General features: G+C 53.3%; 1 protein-coding gene across 2 annotated transcripts in view; it reads left to right on the forward strand.

Moving 5' to 3' along the window:
* MAPKAPK2 (MAPK activated protein kinase 2) overlaps window positions 1–18,875 on the forward strand; it is a 44,417-nt gene extending 25,542 nt beyond the window's left edge. Inside the window, exons 2-10 of one of the 2 annotated variants that reach the window (XM_040463539.1) lie at window positions 13,474–13,613; window positions 13,804–13,877; window positions 14,156–14,235; window positions 14,718–14,844; window positions 15,460–15,535; window positions 15,942–16,066; window positions 16,390–16,475; window positions 16,595–16,675; window positions 17,168–18,875. In XM_040463539.1, coding sequence (XP_040319473.1) covers window positions 13,474–13,613; window positions 13,804–13,877; window positions 14,156–14,235; window positions 14,718–14,844; window positions 15,460–15,535; window positions 15,942–16,066; window positions 16,390–16,475; window positions 16,595–16,675; window positions 17,168–17,311 — 933 coding nt within the window. In that variant the 3' untranslated portion in view covers window positions 17,312–18,875. The remainder of the gene's footprint in view (window positions 1–13,473; window positions 13,614–13,803; window positions 13,878–14,155; window positions 14,236–14,717; window positions 14,845–15,459; window positions 15,536–15,941; window positions 16,067–16,389; window positions 16,476–16,594; window positions 16,676–17,167) is intronic. The other variant, XM_040463540.1, reaches the window with a different exon arrangement.
* The last annotated feature ends 4,147 nt before the right edge of the window (window positions 18,876–23,022 follow it).

Consider the following 23,022-nt stretch of genomic DNA (forward strand, 5'->3'; position numbering starts at 1 on the left):
TAAAGGTCATGGAACAATCTTAATTTTTTCCATTGATGATTAAGATCGCACGATCATTTGTGTGGTTCTGTCTTACTGTGCAAAGCAAAGGCTGTCTATATTTAGAGAGGTGTGGGTAAATACACACACACACAACATTTCTTTTGCTTTTTCTCTTTCGTTTTTTTCAAAACGTTTCAAAACAAAAATAGGATCAGACTACAAGTGTCAATATGCAGCTTGCTTTGCTCATGGGAAATCTCTTTTTTGGAGAACTTCTGATCTTGGTATATCTGGATCTACGTCATTCTTTGTGATAACGGTATGTTATTTTATGTGTCGTTGTAGATGTACAATAATTTGTTTGACCCATTTTCTGTTAATGGAGTTTAGCTTCTCTCCAGTTGCTTTTTCTCCATGGGGTATAATGCTGAAGTGGGTATCTCTGGCAGAGTCATCACTAGCCCCATTGAGTGGGTGAAGACGTCGGAGATAACTGGGACGCCTGGCCGGCTCAAGTCCGCAGAGCGCGCGACTCTTGATCTCAGGGTTGTGAGTTTGGGCCCCACATTGGGGGTAGAGATCACGTAAAAATAAAATCTTTAAAAACAAACAAAAAGAATGTGAAATAACTGCCCAGGGTCAGGCAGCTACTAAGCTTAGAGCTGGCATTTGAACTTAGGACTGTCCAGTTCCAGGTCCTTGTGCTTTTTAACTACAGTGCTTTACAGATTCTCTTCTCTTAGAAGTAGCTTTTAACAACACAGCAGCAGCCCAATAGCAAAAAATATTAGAGTTTATTGAGCGAGACATAATTCTAGTGGCAAATGCATTATTTTTCCTATTAACTGAGCAACAATCCTATGGGGTAGATACAGTTATTGTGTCTGTACGATACTCAAGGACACCGAAGAAGGTGAGGAAACTAGCTAATGCAGGAACTGCGACCCCTCAGGTAGCCTGGCTTCAGAGCCTTTGCTGTCACTCCTCGTGTTATATGGATCTGACTTGAGAAAGGTCCCTCTTATCACATGCTATAGTAGATGCCTTTTTTTTGAACCCCTGACTTGGGACTTTGCTCGGGCCCGTGTGTTCACCTCCTGTAATCGTTTAGAAATGTGTTACCAGGCACACCTCCACTTGTCGGTCACCTGCAAGTTTGATGAGCTTGCCATGTACTCTGTCTTCAACCAGCTTGTTGGTAGAATAGCAGGCAAAGCCACAGATGGCATTTCTCAGTTTGTCGCTGGAGGTGTGCTTTGTGTTTAGCCAACAAGCAAGCGTGTATTAAGTACAGCCATTATGCCATGTACTGAACCTAGGGTTTGCAATCAAAAGTGAACAAGATCTAAGGTAACGCTTCGTGTCAACTAAGCTTCGAAAAAATGGTGGATGAGCTACAGTCCCAGCCTTTAAGAGGCACAAGGTCTACACGGCAGGGCAAGGAATGGTCTTGTAACTGACGCCAGTGAGTGGAAGTAGGAGCTTACCAAGAGTCTCTGAGAGCAGAGAGGAGAGGGGCTGGCCGTGCCTGGAGGACGTCAGGGAAGCTTCTCAGAGGAGGTCAGCACTGCCTTGGTGCTCGAAGGATGCAGACTTGGAGGCCTGGAGGACTGTCAAGTGTCGTGGCACCCAAGCAGAAAGAATGTGTTGGGGGTGGGGGGGGGAGCGGACAGAGATACTGCAGTGAGGAGCCAGGAAAGACCAGGCTAAGGAACTGGGGTTTTGTCCCGTAAGCCAGTGAACATGTCTAAGGAAGACAGTGCCCTGCTCCTGCTTGCCTTTCAGAGGTTGACGTGGGATGTGCCGGGAACAGATTAAGGCTAGCATCTAGACTCCAGTTAGAAGGCACGCAAGAGAAAAGGGAACCAAGCAAGTGGCCGCAAGACTGGAAGAGAGAACGTGGATTTGTTTGGAGAGCTTTCCGAAGACAAGATCAGACTGGATGTGTGGGTGGGTGAGTAGGTGGGACAACTACTTCAAGGTTTGTATCTGGGGGCTGGATGTCATTGTCATTTACTGAGGCCGAGGAGCAGGTCAGAGGGGGCGCCGAGTTCAGCTGGCTGCACATTCAGCCGGCCGCAGATCCATTAAATAGCACTTCGTCATTGGTCACTTGTGGCAGCGCTCTGTCCTCTCACCCTTTGTTTCTTTGTCATGTCAAAGGTCCGGCAAGGGACTGTCCGTGTACTCTCCAGAAGTGAAGGCCCCCTGCATCTGGCACTCCTTGGTCTATAATTTAGTGACTCTGCTAGAAAAGGTATTGAGATGAGATGCGTCACAGCCTCTCGCGGAACCCAGGCTGGGCTGCGGTCGCACTTCAGAATCCGTTGGCCAGAGACCGATGTGACGTTCGGCGGCCCCTCTTAATGACCATTCTGTTTACGTGTCGTTTCTTTTTCCCTGGACTGGTCTGTGAACTCCCTAAATCCCGAAGCGTTCAGCATGGTGCCTGGAGCATGGCGGGTGCTGAGAGAAGGAAAGCTGCGGGAGAGCAGGGCGCCCCCGTCCCCTCCTCCCCGGAGCCCTCCGTGATCGCCAGCTGGTTCTGGAGGCACAGCTGCAGATTGTTTGTGTCCCGCGATTGGCGTCTTGTCACTCCATCATCCTTGGGTGCTTATAGGTTGGCTCTTGGTTCAGCTTCCCTTCGAAGCTTCCCTTCAGTGTGTGTCAAGGTTTGGCCTGTTCGAATCTGAAGAACTTTCTCTGTGATTAAAAACAAACAAACAAAACACGATGGACCATACTGGAGATGAACGTTCCCGCCTCGGCCGTCATTTTTGTGGCTTAGAGCCTCAGCCCCATGGGGGGCCCTCTTCCCCCTCCCTGGTTTTTCTTACAGCTTTGCACATAGGATTAAGACAGCCTGCAGTCATTCTTGCGTTTTCACAAGCCCTGCTCGCTCTAAGAGCCCACGCCACTCTCTTGGGGTCTGTCCTGTCTTCAGTACCCGAGCTCATCGTGGCTCCCTGTGCTGTGGACTTAACCATCGGTGGCTGCTTCCCCCTCGTTTCTTTCTCGGGGGTTATTATGTTTTACGTGCTCAGAATCTACTTCAGAGGGACCAGACCTTATCTTTCGAAATGCATTCCCCTGTGGGATCTGAGCTCATACTGCTCCGTTGAGGCAACATCTAAATATCGGTTTTCTGCAAGTCTAGGCTAAACAATTGTTTTTGTGCCTGAGTTTTTTCTTCCCTCCTTTGAACTCTGAAATAACAAGGTTACTTCCTCCCAATGTGGTATTCTCGTTGCTGTTGTTTGTGCTAAGATGTTTTGTTGTTCCTACATAATTTACTAGATGTTGCTTCCTGGTCAGAATCTGAAGGAGCATTTCCCTTCCTTGCACCTCCGGCTGTGTGACAGGTGAACTCTTTAAGAAAGGCACGGCAAGAATTTATCAAGTGCCATGCTCTTAGCAGACGAAAAGAAAACAAAACAAAACAAAACACCTTGCATTTCTCTCTGTCCGATGCCCTCGTGTTCACGTTGGGTGATGCGAGCTCTGTCTTGCATCTGGGCCATTTTTGCTAACAGCAGGGAAGAGTGGTTCATCCCTTCTACCAGTTTATTCTCTCATAGGTTACCACAGGCGTTACTTAACCTCTGGTTCCCTTGCCTTCTCTCCTCACTCTGCTGACTTTCAGTCTTGGGCATGAGGAATTGTTTCAGGGGTAGGGTGGGTGTGTGTGTGTGTGTGTGTGTGTGTGTGTGTGTGTGTGTTGCCCTGGTGATCTGTAGGACCCTTCTTGTCTTCCATTTTCTGTCTCTCAACTCTCTCCACCTCCCATTAGATCTGTTGATGAAAGTGTATGCACCATGAATCTCATTCCACTTCACAGGAGAGTTGACCATGACCTGGCACTTATGGTTGCTAATTAAGAATTTGAATTTGCTTCGTCAGTTGCATAGGGTCAAGTTGATGGAGGCTGCATAGGCCAGAAACAGTGTCTCTGACCTCCTTCCGTCTTAATTTCTTTTGATACTTTGTCTATCTCTGTGGGTTTTTTAAAAGTTGTACCTAGACGCTGCGAAGAATGTGGCATTTTCTTCTTCCTGCCACTCTGATTTTGGCTTCAATCCAGCTGGGAGCGTTTAGTGTGTTTCCTTCCCACCACTGTCTGCCTCGTGTGCAGGGAAAGATGCTTTGTATCCTGATGTAAGCCATTCTGTTATACATCCCTCCTTTTAATTTATCAGCAAAGTGTACATTGTGTCTCTTCTGCACTAAGCTGTGCGCTGGGCCGGGCAGGTGCAGAGATAAATGGGGCAGACCTGTGAACAGGGCTGCGTAGGGAGCCAGGACAACAGTAAACTAATAGCAGCAGCTCAGGGTTTGCTTGTCAAAGCGTCGCTTGTCGTGAAGATAAGACCCTGGAACTTAGTGTCTGAACCGGGTCTGCATCTAGGCTCCGGCAGTTACTAGCTGTGCGTCCTTGGCAAGTTGCTTCCCCAGGACCTGTTGCCACACCTCCGCATGGACTCAGCAATTGACTATTCCAGAGGGCTGTTCGGAGGTTTCATTATAACGTGTTTTCTAAATATAAAGTACACCTGACACGTGGTTGGTGTGGTGTACACGAACATTCCTCTTTCGATCATGAACATCTGCTGGAAGAAACACAAATATCTGTGTCCCCCAGTCCGTCAGTTTCCTGCCTGAGACTCCAGCGTGCTTGACCTTGTGCGGTGCTCATTTCCACAGGAGTCACAGGTGGTTAGCAGTGGTGGTCTGGGGCCTCAAGCTGCTCTTTTTCATATTTGGGTTAATGCTCTTCAGGGAGACATCAGCCGGGTAGCCCTCGTACTTTGAACTACGCCGGCTCCTTCCTCCTGCGGCCAGTGTGGGATCTCCTGCGTCTGGTCCCCTGCCTCACTAGTCGGAAGGTTGACTTGCTTTGGGGCACACAGAGCTGGGTCAGTCTGAGGGCAGGGGTCAAGTAAGAACTGAGGCATAGTGCACCTTAGAAATCTAAACCTCTCGGCTTGATTTTTAAAAAGAAATGCATGTAGATGGTGAGATCCAAATATTACAGAAAGATATAAAGTAGAAACGTAGGGCACCTGGGTGGCTCAGTGGGTTTAGCTTCCGACTTCGGCTCAGGTCATGATCTCACGTTTCTTGAGTTCCATTGTGGCATTGGGCATGGAGCCTGCTTGGGATTTTCTCTCTCTCCCTCCCCCTCTCCCTCCCCCTCTCCCTCTCCCTCTCCCCCTCCCCCCCTTCTCTTTCTCTCTCTCAATAAATAAAGTAAAAAAAATAAAAAAATAAAGGGGAAAACAAAACAAACAAAAAAACACAAGTTTTTCGGTAGAACCTTCTCCTGGTAGTCAACCCTCTTAACGTTATTTGGGATAAATACCTCCAAAAAAATTGTGAGCATCTGCAGGCCTGTGTACCTTCTCCCCTGCGCCTTAAAAAACAAAACAACAACAGACCACCCAAATGGTATTATTATATTTTCTATTCTGTTCAGTATATTTTTTGGACGTTTGAAAAGCCCACAAAAGAAGAAAGCTCTACCTTTATTACCACCGTTTACAGTGACCCATTAATTAACCTTTTGGTGTGTTGGCTTCTTGTGTTCATGAATATACTTTAAAAGTTGCTTAAGTAATGCCAATGAAAGTCCATTAAACAAACCAGGATGGTAACAGTAAAGCCAAAGTGCCATCCTGTTCTTGGTCTGCCCTCCCATAAACATGGTGTATGCGGCCCCGCGTCTCTCACAGCCTGTGCACCAAGTTCTCTGGTGTGTAGGTGCCTGCCATCTATCTGACCGGCTCTGAAGTGTCGGACGTAGGTCGTTACCAGTTTGGGGGCCATTAAAATGTGTTAGGAACATATTTGTGGGATGATTTCCTAGCTGGGCAATTACTCCGTTCAAGGTTTGAACATGTACAATTTTGATAGATTCGGGCCAAGTTCCTCTATACTAGTTTACATCCCTATGGGGTGTATGAGGGTGTACCCTTTCCTCCCAAATCTTGGCATAAACCCAGGAGTTTTGTTTTGGTTTTGGTCAAACATTAAAACATATTTGCCATTCTGGTGACATTACTGTCTTGTTTTTGTAAGCATTTCTCTTTTCACGAGTCGCATGGAGAATCTCTCATTTGGCCATCTGTGGTCCCTTTCTTTGAACTGCCTGGTCATCTTCTTTGCCCATTTTTATATCAGACCGTTAATCTTCTACAATTGGTTTGTCGGAGTTAAGTTAGCCTTTTATCTGTCATGTGTTGCAAATAGATATTTTTTTAATTGTCGTTTATAGTGTGACTTTTAAGTTTCTTGCCTTTTTGTTGAACCTTGGTCCTTTGTGGCTCCCCCAGGAAGGTCCTGGAGAGAGAGGGCAGGAAGCACAGGGAAGGTCTAGCTGGTCTGGGCAGTGTAGTGTGGTTCTTTCAAGGCTTTTAGTACTGGATTCCCCGTTATAAGTTCTGGCTTTGTTTTGGGTGAGGATTTTTCCCTATCACAATAATGAAAGTAACAAACAGAGAACCACTTTGACCTCCCAGCCAAATATTTGGGACTGTGTGTGCCAACGAGGGACCCAGATGCAATACTTCTGTGTATCTTTTATGTCAGTAACCTTCTAAGACTTAAAAACTCTATTTGATTTCTCCTTAGGTCATTTTCTAGGGGAAGGTCATCACTAGCTCCTCATTGCAGAAGTTCTAGAAGAGGGCATACTCCCCACCCCCACGCTGCCAGGGATTTAGAGAAAGGTCATTTCAACCAAGACTTACCTGTTCATCATCTCTTAGGTTCCTGAGCTGGGCTAGATGTGAAGAGACAAGTGACCATGTGTCCAGGATATAAGGATCTCTCTGTCATTGGGGGGGGGGGGGGGGGGGGGTGAGAGACCCCCCCCACCCCCGCTGATTTCTGACACCACCCTAGCCCCCTGTTTCGTTCTTTTGTAGCACAAGTCACAGGATGTAATAAACCTTTTTAGACTTTTTCACCATGTGCCTCCTGCATCCCAATGGAGGCTGCATGGGGCACAGGCGTGATTTGCTGTGTTCTCTGTTACATCCCAGCACTCTCCCAAACGGTGGGCTGTGTGAACTGGGTGCTGCAGATGCTTGCTGCGTGATGGCATCCTGAGGGGGGGGGGGGGGCGGAGCTCCCGCTCTGCGTCTCCTCCCTGGTTCCCTCCCTGGTTCCAGGTCCAGGGATGAGGGCTGTGAGGACAGTGTGTCCCAGTCCTGTGGCCTCGTGACCTCCCACATCTCCCTCTCCCGCTAGCACGGGGCTGCGGGGGCCAGTTCCGCAGGCTTCAGGCTGAGAGGAGAGGCGTAAAGAGCTTTGAGCTGACGCAGACGCCTGCTGGCTGGGGAGCTGGACAGCCAGGTCAGGAGCCAGAGGGGACGGAGGACGCTGGGGCGGGTTGAGCTGCAGTTCTCAGTGTCCGCCCCTCCTGTCGGGGAGAGGGGTGTGGGCACCTGCCCGTGGCAGCCTGCACCTGCTGGCGTGAGCTGCCTTCCCCCTTCCGTGGATGTGGGGAGACCTGGGGGTGGGACGACGGCCTCTGGAATACATTTGGAGAGCTAAGCGTCTTTCTTTGCCTCTTAAAAAGTACAGATGCTCATTGTAAGTCACCCAGAAGAGAAAGATACAAGAAAGTTAAGTTACTGTAACCCTCCTTTTCAGGTAGAACTACATTAGCATTTTACTGAGTATGAATGCCCTTCCTTTTACACCCTCCCCCAACAGATGCGAATAAATGTATAGAGCTGTACTGTACCTAATTAGGCTTTGTAACTTGCTTTTTTCACTTACTGTCAGATACTTTCTGATGAGCAAATTTGAGGAAACGAAGATTGGGATTTGTGCTTCAAAGAAAAAAAGTAGAGTGCCCCCGTTGACAGTGACCGATGGTGACTGAGAATCTAACACACAGGACTCCCTTACTGACGAAACATTCAGTTCCAACATTGCATTAATGATTATAGATTGTATAGGTAAACACACTTCTAAACAAAAGCAACTTTGCTTATCGCTGGGCCTTCATTAGCTGTTTCTGGTTGATGTCACTGACCCGGGACTTACCTTAAGGCTCCTTCTAGGATAGTAGCTTTGGGCAAAATTCTCTAAGTGGGATTTCAGGATCAAAGGGTTCGTACGTTCGGGCCTCCACTTTTGACGTTGATATGTGGACAGTCATGGCAGATTTTGTGCCTTTGCCCTACCACGGGGCGGTGGAAAAGGGGCTTCAGGAGCAGTGAGAACAGGCACCGCATCCCAGCCCTGCCACAGGCAACTGCTGGGAGACCTTAAATGGATTGCTTGGCTTCTCTGAGCCTGAGTTCTCTCGTTAGTAAAGTGGGATGCGCCCTCCCAGTTGGGTACGAGGGTTCCACGTTTGGAGTCCTTAGCACCCGCTTAGCACAGAGCACCCCGGAGGACAGGGGCTCCCTTCCCCCTGCTCCCTGGGGATCCCACTCTCCGCTGGAGTGCTCTCTGGGACTCACAGCAGCAGCCCTCCTGTCCATGACCTCCTCTTTCCCTCTGTGCCTCAGAGCGACCTCCTCTTTCCCTCTGTGCCTCAGAGCGACCTTCTCTTTCCCTCTGTGCCTCAGAGCGCCAGCTCAGCACCGCCCTGTAGTCCAGGAGGAGGGCGGGTGCACAGCACACGGGGGCCTTTTCCCTTGACCTCCTGCTGCGAGTGACGGAGGAGGTCTGGTTTTAACGACACCCCACACACTTGCGGACACACGCAGTGCCTGACTCAGACTCTTGGCTCCTGGTCAGTCTTGGGAAGGGATGTCTTCCTCCTCTCATTACGGGTGCACCCGCCCCCAGCTGTCCGGTTGGTCTGGGTGGCGTAGGGAGGGAGAGGAAGAGCTCAGAGCTGGGATGCCAAAGACCGCCTCCCTTCCAGGGTTCTGGGTCCCCCTCCGCCCGGTGCCTGCAGCTATTAATAATGCCGTAAACCAGGTGGGCGTGAGCGGGATCCCAGCTGCCTACCCCGGTGGGACCCTGAAACGACCTGGGTGGGAAGTGGGGGCAGAATGATAATAGCAAACACGAATGCGCTGCTCACTGTGTGCCCTGCACTGCTCTTAGTAACTTACATACGTTACCTCATTTAATACAGGCGAGTCCTGTTATTACCCCCTTTTAAGTCCAAAGGGATTAACAACTTCCGCAAGGTCACGCACCTGGCAGATGTTGGAGCCTGTGAAGGGGATGATCCCTTGGGGCCTGTGGCTCGTTCCTTCCCCTCCAGTCCTCGTACCTGCTTTGCTGGTGAGCCATGCTTCAGGCCCTGGGCTCTGTTACTTCCCATTTCTCTGCCTCAGCCACGTTTAGGATGCTGACCACTCCTGAGCCTTTTCCTGTGGCCCCACAGTGGAAGATTTGGTGACTGGGGAGATAAGGGGGACCATAAGCAACCAGCATCAGGGGCCCCATTCCTCGTCCCAGAGCTTCCAGCAAATTGAGGCTCGAAACAGGGTTTGGGGAAAGCTGCCACGTCTCCCTCATTGCCACTGTCATCCTGGAGGTTCCTCCCCAGGCGGTGGGCTCTGTGGCCTTGTCCCTGGCCCTCGCCACACTTGGTGGGTGGCCTTGTCTATTGCACACGCGATCATTAACCTTTTCCACAGTGCGAGAGAATTTCAGACGCGGCGTGCGGAGCGGGGGGCGGAGACAAGTCACAGCATCTGCTCCACGCTTAGTGTGGGCTTAAAATATTCCATAAACCCTTGCAGGCTTTGTGTGTTGTGGCTTCTTGGTGAGAAGACCCTTCCTTCCGTCCTCCAATCTGGTCTGGAGCCCTGAGAGCTGGAGACCTGGGCCCTTTGGCCTCCACTGTCTTTGTCGTGCCAGAGGAGTGAGCCTTTCCTAGGTGACTCTGTTGGCTTCTGGTTGAACCTGTTGGTGGCCCCTGGCAGCACCACGGGAATCCTGTTTCTCTCTCTGACTCTTCTCTGGCTAGGGGCTCATGCACCGCCCTCCGCCCCCCCCCCCCGCCCCGCCCCGTCTGCCACCACCCCCACCGCTGTTCTTTACTTAGCTCGCTTTTCATGTCCTCCCTGCTGGCTGTCCACACCCCACAGCTGTCTGCAAAGCCTCTTTGGCTCTTCAGGCTCTTCCCCCACGACATCAGCCCGCCTGCCCACCTGACCCAGTCGAAGGTCTTGCCTTCGATGCTTGTTGGTTTTCGTATCCCTCCAGGGATTTCTGATAAACACGTACCTGGATGCCAGGCACCAGTCTCCATGGGAAATTCTTATTATGTTTCTTGTAGAACTTAAACATACGACTCTTTCCGGTTTATTTGTTTCGCTGCATCTAATCCCGCTTTACAGATGAGGAAACCCCTTGCAGAGAGGGAGGTTGGCTTAGCAGACCACGCGAGGAAGCGCAGAGCTGGGAAGTGAGGTGCTTGTGGCTCCTGAGGCCAGCGTGTTGTAGTGGGTCCGTCTGGCTCGTCTACCAGGCGAAGCGTTGTGTGTGGGCCTGGAGGTGGGATGTGAACCCAGGCCTCCTGACCGCCCATGCTCTTCTGCCACGTGGTCTAACCCGTCTCAGGTTGGAGCGCCAGCTCTGAGTTCGTGGGGGGGCCAGGGAACACGCACTTGGGTTTGGGCATTGGTGTTGTCCCCGCCTGGCACAGCTCTGGTTGGTCAGAGCCCAGAGCTGGTTTCCAGGTTGTGGTCACTGGGCCGCAAACGCCAGCCCGGCCTACGGTCTTGCTGGTGACGTCAGCGGGCTCCAGCCTCAACTCAGAGGTGATGGAGAGAGTCCCTGTGCTGTGGCAGTTACGCCGCTGTTTACAGTGATGAGTGCCTTCCTGATAACAAAGCACTCTTAGCGAGACTATTTCATGAGATGCTTACAATGGCTCTGTGAGGAAGGGGGCCAGCCAAATGTTACCCCCTCACTTCACAGATGCAGAACAGGCTTAGAAACGTAATGACCTCTCCCAGGTAATGCAACCAGAAATTGACAAATTCCAGACCCGCACGCAAGACCCTCCTGATTGTAAATCCATGACCTCGAGTTGCCTCTGAGTAATAAATCTGTCAACTTTGCTTCTTCCTCTCTGGGTCTCGTAGTCATCTAGGCACCTGTAGGGGGCGAGAGAGGTCTTTCCTATTTGGCTGTTCTGAGAACTTTTGCTTCTGAACCATTTGAACTTATCACCCATATAGCACATTAGCTCACTGGGTCATAAGTATTTTCTGTGTCTATGTCGCCTAGTACCCTGATTCCTCCCGCCCCACTTGAATTCTTTCAGATTGGGACTCTTCTGTTACGTCTTGACGTTCAACACAATGTGGGACCCAGTAAGTGCTTACTGAGTTGAATTACATGCAAATGAAATTGGTCAGTACCTCCTCCTGCTTTCGTTAGAGCATGGGAAGGAAAGTAAACTTTTTTCCTGGTCCATCCAAATGAATTAAAGTTGAAGGTGGCGGAACTCAGAACATGTGCAGTATCCCCAGATGGCCACGAGGTGGCAGTGTGACCCCACAGGAAACTTGCCTCCTGCTTGCTCCTCAGGAGACTGAACTATCTGGGCACCTGTCTGGGGATTGCCTCTGCAAGGTCAGTCTGCACTTGCCTGTCTGGAACTGACAAGTCTCAGCCTCCAGCTCTCCTTTTAAAGACTCGTATCACGGAAAAGGCTTGGGCTTTAGAACCCACCATGCTTAAATTCCAACCCTGGCTCTGCGTTTCCCTAGGAACTTAGCCCTGGACATGCTATTTGAGCCTCAATTTCCTCGTCCCATAAAATGGCAGTTGCATCTTGTTGACACGAGCACTGGGTGTTGTTGTATGTAAGTGACGAATCACGGGAATCTACCGCCAAAACCAAGAGCACACCGTTCACACTGTATACTTGACAATAAATTATATTAAAAAAAAAGGCCTAGGATATCGCAGACCGTAGCATGATGAATTCTAGTTTTATTGTTGGAAATTCCTGTGTTTGCCTTTCACCGCCCTCTGTGATCTGGCTTCATCCGGACCCTCTGATCTTTCTTTCCAAGCTTTGTGCACTTTGCAGCAGGTCTCTGAGCTTTTGGGCTGCATCACCCATTGACTCCAACTCCACTCCCTCCCAGTCAGTGCCCCGATCCCCACTGTTTTCCCGGCCTGGATGCCCTCCCTTCTGCCTCGCCATTTCCTTCTCAGCCTCCACCGCCCTTAAATTACTGTGTAGGGCTAATCTTGACTTCCCACAGAGATGGTAAGTCTCTCCAGGTCTTTGTCTTAATCACTTCGGCATCTGTGCCGTGCGCATAGCGGACGTTCTGGAATGAAAGCCATGGCTCTGGTTATCGGGCATATACCAGGCACTCTGCTAGGCGCTTTGCGGGGTGGTTCAACCCTCGCAACTCTATCCCCATTTTGCGAAGGAATAGATCAGGGTGCCTTTGGCTCCGCGCAATAAAAGAAGTCTCCTTAAAAGCCGTTTAAATAGTAAGGAAAGATTCTGATCTTAACACAAACAAGTTCTGAGGGTGGGTTCTTGGTGTCAGCAAGGATCCAGGTCGTTGCCTCCTCTCCCGGTTGCTTCCTCAGGGCATGGACTTGTCCTCTAAGGCTGCCTCCTGTATGGCACTAAGGTGGCTGTCCCCGTTCCAGGTACCACGAGCAGGAAAGACGGCATGGGTTCCTTGTGCTCCCTTTAAGAGACCTCTAGCGGATTTTTTACAAATCTCATCTTGGCCGGCGTTGGCTCTTAGGCTTGTTCCAAAACTAGTCACTAGTAAAGGACTAGGAATTAGTGAGACTGGCTTGGATTAATCAAGATTCAGCCCCCCAGGTTCCATTAGTGTCCCTGGCCACCTGGTCCGGGGAAGAAGGCACAGGAAGGAGGCTCATGAGTTAAGGAATGTGCTCAAGGTTGCAAACATGTAAGAAGCGGCATTCAAACCGCATCAGGCTGACTCCCTAGGCCATCGGTTGGTCGAAGGAAGTATGTCACGGAGGTAGAAAGCACCTTGCTCTGGATTTGGCGTGCTGGGTTTTGAGGGATCTTGGGCGTCCCTTTTCTTACTGATTCTGGAGTCTCTCCCTTCTCCAGGCCCCTTTCTATGATTGTATTCATTTTCTTCAGCCTGTCTTTCTCCTCATGCCTCCTGTACTAACCCCTGTCTCCCAGTGCCCGACTGCTGCCTGCCTTCTAGAAAAGACTCCATGCCCATGGCTAGGAAGGGCCCACCTGGATAAAATGGTCCATGGGCTGATTTCGGTGTAGTTGTCAAGGCCCCATGGAGGTCATCTTAAGGTTTCTTTCAGAGCAGATAAGGGAGCTGCAGAGCTCCAAGTCAGGATTTAGGGGGAGGGGCCGGAGAAAATGCCACGGGAGCTGGCGGGGGACCCGATGGGAGTGGCGGGGAGTTCTGGTGAACCAGCGTGGATGTCCGTGGGCACCCGGGCCACGGCCTTGGAATAGGCCTACCCGGGGCGACAGCCAGCTGTCCTCCTGCAGAGACAGTGCAGTGACACGGGTGGCCGTTTGGCTTGCAGATGCTTCAGGACTGCCCCAAGGCCCGCCGGGAGGTCGAGCTGCACTGGAGGGCTTCCCAGTGCCCACACATCGTGCGGATCGTCGATGTCTACGAGAACCTGTACGCGGGGAGGAAGTGCCTGCTCATTGTCATGGAATGGTACGCACCCGTGCCCGTTCTGCCCCTGGCCCAGCCTGTCCCCGCCTCCCACTCAGGCCCCTCGCCCTCCGGGCACTGCCCAGGCCTGGACCCACAGCTTCAGACATAAATGCTTCATTTCTTCTGGCGGGCGGTGGGGAGGGGTGGCGGGAATTTGTACCCGTCGGATCTGACTGTGGCTTTGTTTCAGTCTGGATGGCGGAGAGCTCTTTAGCCGAATCCAGGACCGAGGAGACCAAGCGTTCACAGAAAGAGGTAGAAAGGGTCTGTTGTGGGGACGGGCCTTGGCAGGCAGGGGTGTGGGAAGGGGGCCTCTGCAGCGCCTGCTCTCTAGGAGGGATGCCGAGGCCCACGGCCTCCTCCAGCTTGTTGCCGAGGCTGGCATCCGCAGCTGAAACGTGACCGCTCCCCATTTCTTGGTTTCTAGGGTGGGTGGTGGACGTAGGGAGTCTGGGGCTGCACTGGGGGGCGGGGGGCAGGGTTTCAAACCCGACAATGCATCTTGTGACCTTCTTTCTCTCTCCCACCTCTCACGGCTACAGAAGCGTCAGAAATCATGAAGAGCATCGGTGAGGCCATCCAGTATCTGCACTCAATCAACATTGCCCATCGGGATGTCAAGGTACCAGCCGTTTATTGCCGCCCCTTCCCCTGACTGAGTGTTGCGGAGGGCCGCAGCCGTGGGACCGCGGTGACCCTGGGAAGGTTTGTCCTTCCCAGGAGTGTCCTGCAGCCTTGCTGCCTGGCTCCTGAGGGCACAGTAGGGCAGGGTGCCATTCTCTGCCCCACGGGGCCTGCCCGCTCTGGGCACACCCCCAAACCCAGGAGCAAAGCCGCCTGTGGCTGTGCCCAGCCCTGTGGTCCTCACCTTTGGTTCCTGTGTCCCTGTGGTGTTTGCTCGTGGTTGTCTGTGTTAGTCTCCTGTCTCCAAGCACGCTGTAAGTTCTCAGAAGGCAGACCCCTGGTCGTGTATGCCCGCCTGATTGTTGATGACTGTTGAATGGAGGAGGGAAGACAGGAACGTCACCCTTCTGATTCTCATAGCCCCTCAGAGGCTCAGCAGAGTTGCCGTTTCTCTGTCTCTCTCTGTCTCTCTCTCTGTAGCCTGAGAACCTCCTATACACCTCCAAAAGGCCCAATGCCATTCTGAAACTCACCGATTTTGGCTTTGCCAAGGAAACCACCAGCCACAATTCTTTGACCACTCCTTGTTATACGCCGTACTATGTGGGTAAGTCCCAAGGAGGCCTGGGGTGCCCATCTGTCCCCAGGGCTGCTCTCACACCCTCCCTCCAGCTCTCGGTGCCACCGGTCCTGGGAGAATCATGTCCTCTGACCCTTTCTGGAGCTGGTTCTGATGTGACCTGACCACAAGTAGGGCTCGTCAGAGTGAAGCTGGGGTTGAGGCATTATGGGAAATTTTCTGAGAGTATAGGCAGGATTTTGTGCCCACGTGTGATTTCCCCAAGAAGGTCGGTCCTTGCCATCAGATTCCCAGTGGAGTCTGGGACACAGATTTGGTTCTGGGGCCCCAGCTGACTGGCACAGAATAAACACTCCGAACGTGTTTGTCGAATTAAATGGACAGCGTGGGTTGACAAGGCTGTTCAGTTCAGGAATTGTTTCGGTCTCGAGACTCTAGCCCCAGGGCTCCTCTTGGAGGAGGGTCTGTTCCCCACCCCCAATCCCAGCACTGGGTGATGGCTGCCCCCCCCCTCCCACCCCCAGCTCCAGGACCATCATGAGGGGCTGAAGGGTTGGGAGGGAGAACATGTTCCACAGAGAAATGGGAGATAGCACAGTGCTCCCAGGGCCAGACCCACCCACAGGGACCTTTGGTTTGCAGCTCCGGAAGTGCTGGGTCCAGAGAAGTATGACAAGTCCTGTGACATGTGGTCCTTGGGTGTCATCATGTACATCCTGTGAGTGTGCCAGGGAGAGGTGGGGGGGGGGGGTGCTGGGCTGGGGCAGCGGGGTGGAAGGAGGCCTGTACCTCTCTGGGACAAGAGGAAGGAGTGAAGGTCAGCGTCCCCTTCTGGATGGGGTTTCCCTGGGAATCCCCGGCACGTCTCCTTCTCTCAATGCTTATTGGATTCTGGTAGCCAAGCGGTGGCTATAAACTGATAAATGGGCAGGAAACTGTGCTTTAGATACTCCGCATGCTGGATTTCTGGGCCCTGGTCTTGACTTCATACGTTGTGCCCGAATCAATGAGTTCCAATTTCTCGGTGACCTTGACAAGAAGAAGCCCGTTTCTCAGCCTGTTCCTGGTGCAAGGCCCCCTACGTAATACCAGCGCTATCCCTCTCTTCCCGCGTCGTGGTTTAGGCTGTGTGGGTATCCCCCCTTCTACTCCAACCATGGTCTTGCCATCTCTCCGGGCATGAAGACTCGCATCCGAATGGGCCAGTATGAATTTCCCAACCCAGAATGGTCCGAAGTGTCAGAGGAAGGTAAAGACCCCAGGCCGGCACGTGAGCGTGTGTGCATGTAGGTGTCCCGCTCGTGGGGGTGGTGTGGCAGTGGGTCTGTACCTGTGCTTGTGCCCGCTGGGTGCGTCCTGTCTGTGTGAAGGGCCTGGCGCAGGGCCAGGGCTGTGGGGCCACACGTAACCTATCAGGCGGTGCAGGCGTCATGCCCTCAGCAGCTCCTTGGGCAGTCTGCCTCCATGCAACACCCCCACCCCCAAATCTGGGTTCACCTTGCAAACTTTGGGAAGAGGCAGAAGAGGGAGAGTGGCCCCTGAACTGTCTCTGTCCACCGCCCCACCCCCCAGTGAAGATGCTTATCCGGAACCTGCTGAAAACAGAGCCCACGCAGAGGATGACCATCACGGAGTTTATGAACCACCCCTGGATCATGGTAAGCCTGGTGGAGGCCGGAGAGACCTGGGTCCATGGGAACCGTCCCTCAGGGTGAGGGTTCAGCCACCACTGTGCCCCACCCCAGGCTGTCGCTTAAACTCCTTTTCTCCCCATCAGCAATCCACAAAGGTCCCTCAGACCCCACTGCACACCAGCCGGGTCCTGAAGGAGGACAAGGAGCGGTGGGAGGATGTCAAGGTGAGGGAAGTCCTGGCTGCGAGGGGCTGGGGGAGGCGGCTCGCCAGGGGTGCCCAGGCGTGGGTGGGGGGAGTTTGGGTCTGCGCTCGCTCACCCCGGGGATCTGTGTTAGAACAAGAGCAGTGACTCTGAGCCACTTCCCCGGCCAGGCTGCGGGCCGGGGACTCTGCGTTTATTCCCGCTAAGCCCACCGCTCACCAAAGGGACCCCAAAGGCTACTACTCAGGGTCACGCAGCTAGTGACAGGCTGGAGCTCACGGGACTCCTGGTCCTCTTCTTGCCTTCCTGTGGGGTCGTTGGAGGGCTCGGGGAGAGCAGCAGGATGCCGTGCCCAGGCTCTGGTGACCCACGCCGGGGCCCAGGCCGCTGTCGGCCCTGGACCCACCAACTAAGCAGCCTCTCCTCTCTGCTCCCACCTCCCGTCGCCCTCCCCCTGCCCTCGTGTCTCTTGTCTCCCGTGTCTCCCCCTCCGTGAAACCCTCCCCTCCCCAGGAGGAGATGACCAGTGCCTTGGCCACAATGCGCGTCGACTACGAGCAGATCAAGATAAAAAAGATTGAAGATGCGTCCAATCCTCTCCTTCTGAAGAGGCGGAAGAAAGCTCGGGCCCTGGAGGCCGCGGCCCTCGCTCACTGAGCCTCTGAGCCCATCCCACTGCACGGCAGGGCAAGCAATAACTCTCGACCTGGATATATTTTTTAAACGAAGAGACACAGAACTGTCCCGTTTCCGCCTCCCCTCCTCCTCGGCGGCATGGAGTCCGGAGCCCCATCCGAGGCTGAATCCTGCCTTTGGTTCCAAACGAATGGCCACCTCAGAGACAGGGAGACCGGGAGGTTGGGGGTGGCGTGGAGAGAGAAGGGAGCAAGATGCTCTTGAACCCGTGCTCATTTTGCAATTCTGTCAGTAATTTGACTTAGAATTTTTATGAAACTTCTTTTATTGTTCCTTGCCCCACTCTGCCCTCCTGTTCCCCAAACCCCTTCCTCTGGACGTGCAAGGGTTTGGGGTTTGTTAAAGGGTATTTGTGGAAACTGTTCTAGGGCGTGTCGCTGTGTGGTCCCACTGCCCTGTCCTTCCCCACTACAGCCTGAGGTCCCTGCTGGCCGAGGCATTCTGGGAGCTCGAAGCCATGCAGGGCCGGGGCTGGGATGCCACCCACCTCCGCTGGAGCCCTCAGACGTGTGCCAGACGCACAGAGGCGAGTGTGAGTGTGTGTGTGTGTGTGTGTGTGTGTGTGTGCACGCACATGTGTATGTGTGCCCGGATCTGTGTCTGGGACTGCATTTGAGGGGCCAGGGGCAGGCAGGGCTGCAGAGGGAGGGGCCCTGCTGTGGCTCAAGAGCCTTCACCCTCCCTGGGCCTGCCGTGCCCATGTTGGGTCTGCCAAAGTGCCTGAGAAGCCTATCCAGATTCTGGGCCAGGCCCTCCGTGGCCTGCCCGTTAGCCGGTTCTGGGAGGCAGAGAGGAGTGACTTAGGCACTGGCACAACAATCAGGAAGACTGGACCACCCCCCATCCTCACCCCCTGCTCCCTAGTTAGTGCTGGTCCTCGTCCTCTGAGGCGCTTAGCTTCCAAGTGGCCTCTCCACTTCTCCTTCCTGCCATTTTTAACCCACTCTTGTTTAGTTTTCCTACATTTTTAGCCACTTCTTAACAGGCCTCCCCTCTGCCCGCGTGGGTGAGCCTGGGCAGTCTAGAAGTGATACACAGCTTCTGCGTTCTGCTGTCTCTCTCCTGGGCTCTGGAGGCATTGGCGAGCCACCCCATGCGGGCAAAGGCAACACCACTCAAGTGCTGTTGTGTGTTGGGGGGGGGGGGGGGATCCTTCACACCAAAGATGTTCCGGCTCTTCCCCCCCGTCCCCACTGGCCACTTTCCCTACCCCAAACAGCTCAGCTTCACGTATCCAGGCCAGTGAGGGGAGGGTGGGGAGGGCCTCCCCCCAGTGTTAATGAGCAACCTGGGGAGACGTCCTCTGTGCCATGGTCTTCGGGGCTGTAATCCTTCAGCTTTCGTCTCCCTCAGGGGCAAGGTGGTGGAGGAGCCCCCCGGCTCTTCTCTGGGCACAGGGGAAGGCCCTTCTCGGAGGGCCTGCAGCGCTTCCCTGTCTCTGATGGTGTGTCCAGCACTCAGATTGTTGTAAACTATTGATGTTTTGTATGAGCGAAACTGTCTTTACTAAACAGATTTAATAGTTGAAAGGTTTCCTTGCTCTTCCTTCATGGGGCGCAGCCCTTCTACCCCCCTCCCCCCATTTCTCTTCTTCCCACAGATGGAGATGGTTCTGTATGTTGGGAGGGCAGAGTCTGGGTGTCCTGGCAGGGGAGAGGACGGGAGGGCCTCCGGGGTGAGTGGGAGCCAGCGCCTGTCCCGTCCAGGGTCTGGCCAGGATGTGTCTGGTGTAGGGGCATGAATGCTGCTGTCCTTTATAGCAGCGTGGGGTGACAACAAGGGGTGGGGGGCCCATGCTCTTTTGCGAAATACTGAATCAGGAGTGAAGCTGTTTTCTCAGTACTTGATTCTTTGACCTGTTTAGCCACAGCCAGGTGCTGGCCTCCTCAGCCTGAGGGGCCCTGCTGGCCTGGGATGGGAGGAACCTGTTTCAAACCCTGGGAGAGACCAGGGGAGCAGGTTGGTGTCGTTCCTGAGAGTTCCAGCAGGGGGCGATAGGGGTTAGGCTTAAACCAAAATACTCTACATTGACCTGGAAGAGCCCTCCGTGTTCACAGGACCCAATTCCCGCCAGTTCACGGATGAAACTAGCAAGGCCCAGAGGTGGGATGTTTGGGGTCACACCATGGATTGGCTTGCAGTAGGGCCTAAGGTAGAAACTGGTCTACTGACCCCATTGCTCTTTCAGGAAAGGAGAGGAAACACAGTGCACCCGAGTAGTTAACTTCCCATCTTCTCACATGGACCTCAGAGCTGACTGGGGAGAAACGCAGGGCAGGGTGGTTACCCCTGCTTCACGATGAGGGAACTGACTGAGGGCGCAAAAATGTACTGGAGCTCACACGGCGAACTGGTTTGGACTAGAACTCCGGATCCAAAGGCCTGGGGGGGGGGGGGGGGCTGCTTATCCCCTCAGTCATTAGCAGGATCACAGCTCCACTGCTCAGGCTGGTGGGCTCAGGCAGGGAAGCCCCTGTTGACCCCCGACCTCCACTTTATACCCCCTGAATGGATTGTTGAGGCTAGTTCCTAGCTTGAGACCCCACTCAGTGTTCTAGAAACCGCCGCTCAGGTGAACCATCATGAGCTTTTGTGTTCAGAGAAATCCAGTTGTGTTCTCTGCGCTGACACAAGTGTCAGAAGTGACGAGAACTTGGGGGAAGAGGAGCTGAGGGCAGATAGGAGGGGAACCAGGGTGAGAGGGCAGAAGGACATGGTCAGAGCTCCGTTGTCTTTGGAGGCCATATCCCTTTTCTGTTGAGTCCTTGATGCATTCCATGGCTTAAAACGGCACAGATGTAATATCTTACAGGTCACTGGTCTGATAGGGTCTCACTGGGCTAGAATCAAGGTCTCAGCACAGCGGTATTCCTTTCTGGAGGCTCTAGAAGATTCCGTTGCCTTGCCTTTTCCAGCTTCAAAAGGCTTCTGCATTCCTTGGCTAGTGACTTTTTTCTCCCTTCTTCAAAGCCAGCAACGTCACATCCCTCCGATGCTTCTGTTGTCCCCGCTTTGACCTCCACTCTTAGTGACCTGTGTGATGAGACTGAGCCTACCCAGATCATCCCGGATAATCTCCCCATCACAAGGCTCTTAACCTTAATTCTATCTGCAGGGTTCTTAGGTCCAAGGATCAGGATGTGGCATCTGCAAGGCACCTGCTTTGCCACAGAGGCCTGTCCCACAGCTTTCTCATCCTCTTGTCCCCACACGTTGACATTCGTGTTTGCTGCCTCTTCTGTCTGGGTCAGCCCGGCTCAGGACGCTTGTGGCCAGAGACCGTCCAGCATGGAGTTGGTATTCAGGGAGGATGGCTGGGGTGAAGGGCCCCGAGGGGCCCGGCTTCATGCATGGGGCCCGCCCATGCCTTTGCACTCCTCCCCATGCCCCTGAGCCACACACGGGTGGCTCTGTGACTCTCCTGCTAAACTCCCAGGTGGGATGGGAAAGGGAACTTTGACCTAATGACAAATGCTGGCCTCCTGGGGTGCAAAAGACGGAGCGGTGTGATTCCTGAATGCCCTTAAGTGCTGTAAGATGTAAAGAGGGTCTAAGGACTAGTCTCCAATTTATTTACCTGAGGAAACGTAGCCTCACAGAGTAAAATGACTCTGCCGAGACCTCACAACTAAGCAGTGGCGAATCTCACCTGTGACTCCAGCTTCCAAGTTTAGAGTTCCTTGAACAAATAAAACCAAATACTGCCCCCCTCCCCCAAGTTTCTTGATAAGAAAGTGGGGCGGGGGAGCCAAGAGCGAGACTGGATTCCCTTCCACTGAGTGGAATTGTTTCCTTTTGTATGAAATGGGGGTGACGTGCCTGTGTCCTGGGGCTACTGTGAGGAATTTAATGAGATCATGGATTTTAATGCTTCGTAAGGCACTAGGTGGCCTTTATGAATCCCACCGTCCAGAGGACACAGGGAGCCCTAGGTTTGGAGCAGGGTCACTGGTCTAGGCTGGGTCTATCCTGCCCTCAGCTTGAAGATGTGTGTGCCTTGGGCTGAGGAGGCAGTTGGTTTGGTAAACAATAACAGTAAATTTGGGGTTTTCCTTTGACTTGGTTGGAGACAGGAAGCGCTGTGGAGGGCTGTGAGTGACGAGTGGGTAGTGCCAGCTCAGGGTGTGAAGGAAATTCAGTTATTCAGGGGAGGAGGATGGGGTTGGTGAGGCTGGGGAAAGTGCCCGCCCTCCCGCAGGTAAATGTAAACAAACCTGCTGGGCACTCCCCAGCTGGGCCCCAGTGGGTGTGGGAGCAAACTTGGGGGGCAGCCTCTGTGCCCTGGGCCCCAGGAGTGCAGCCCCTTCCTGCCTTTGACTCTTGAAGCCCACAGTTAGGGGCTCAGCCACCCCAGGGGCGGGGGTGGGTGGTGGTGGTGGGGGGACTGGCCAAGTTTGGAAGTAGCTACTCTTCAGAAGGAGTACCAAGCTCCGGCTCTGGGGGAGCCTTCTGGCAAATTCATCTACCTTTCCCCTCCCTGCAGTCAGACCAGTGTGAAGAGAGCACCCAACGCCCTGAATCGCTAAATACCCAGGCACACACTCTTATGCACTGTGCTTTGGGAAAAACCACGTGTAGGACCCAGGTCCTACTCAGTATGCAACCTTGGGAGGCCTTGTTTTGTCCTTTCTCTGCATCCACTGGCCTGGACACAGACTTTGGGGTCTGAATCTATCCATTCAAAACTGTCCCAGACAGCGAGGGCGGTTATCATCCGAGCCCAGGTGGCCCCGGGACAGCCTTTCAGCACCCCCAAAAGTTTTGGCACTGGAGGGATGAGTGAGGTCAGGTGAAGCACACCCCGAATCCTTGTCCTCCGGGAAAAGCCCTCACCTCTGCCTATCCTGGGGACAGTATCAGTCCTACCCCCGCTGAGGCGCGTGACGATCGCATGTGGCCTTGCCAGGACTTTGAGAAGTAGGGGCTCTATCCGTGGGTGGACAAGGGGGTGGCCTGTACTTTTGGCCTCCTCGGCTCAACCACTCTTGGAGAAGACTCCCCGTGCTCCCAAAGTTAAGGCGCCACCCTCCGACTCAGCCCCTCTGGAGCACCTGCTACATGCCAGGCCCAGTGCTCAGGACTTCGGGGAGATATAGATGCGTTAGATGTGTGTCCAGCCCTCATGGACAGGTGGTTGTGGAGCTTTTCTGGGAGAGACCCTGGTGCGCCTCCTCTGAAATGCCCTTGGAGCTCGCTGTGGGAGGACAGGTTTGACCAGAAACCACGAGGGAAGAGCACAGGGGTAGGTTTTCCCGTCAGATTTCCACTCTGGTCTCGGCAAGAGCCACATCTTTCCTCTCTGAGTCTAGGTTCACCCCTTCCTTCCATCTTTTGGTCTGAGCTGCTGTCTGCACCACTGCAGCTTGACCTTTGACCCCCACCGGTCGGTCTGCAGGGAAGTCTGATTCCCGCCCCCCCCCCCGCCCCCGCCTCAGCGTTTTTCTGCCCCTTTTCTCTTCCGCACCCCTCCAACTTGGATTCCTCTCATTTACTGTGGTTCCTTCCCCCAAACCAGAATTTGGGAACAGAGCCCCACTGGGATTTCCCCTCTGTTCTCCATTAACTTTTAAAGAAGCCTTAAACTTAGATCATTTTTAGTTACCCATTTTACAAGTTGTTATAAAAACAGGCTAATGTGACTTGTAATTGGGGGCCCCTCTTGGGAAACTGGG

This window comes from Herpailurus yagouaroundi, unplaced genomic scaffold, assembly GCF_014898765.1.
Source record: "Herpailurus yagouaroundi ecotype Mexico unplaced genomic scaffold, PumYag 403, whole genome shotgun sequence".
In the NCBI taxonomy this organism is placed as follows: Eukaryota; Metazoa; Chordata; class Mammalia; order Carnivora; family Felidae; genus Herpailurus; species Herpailurus yagouaroundi.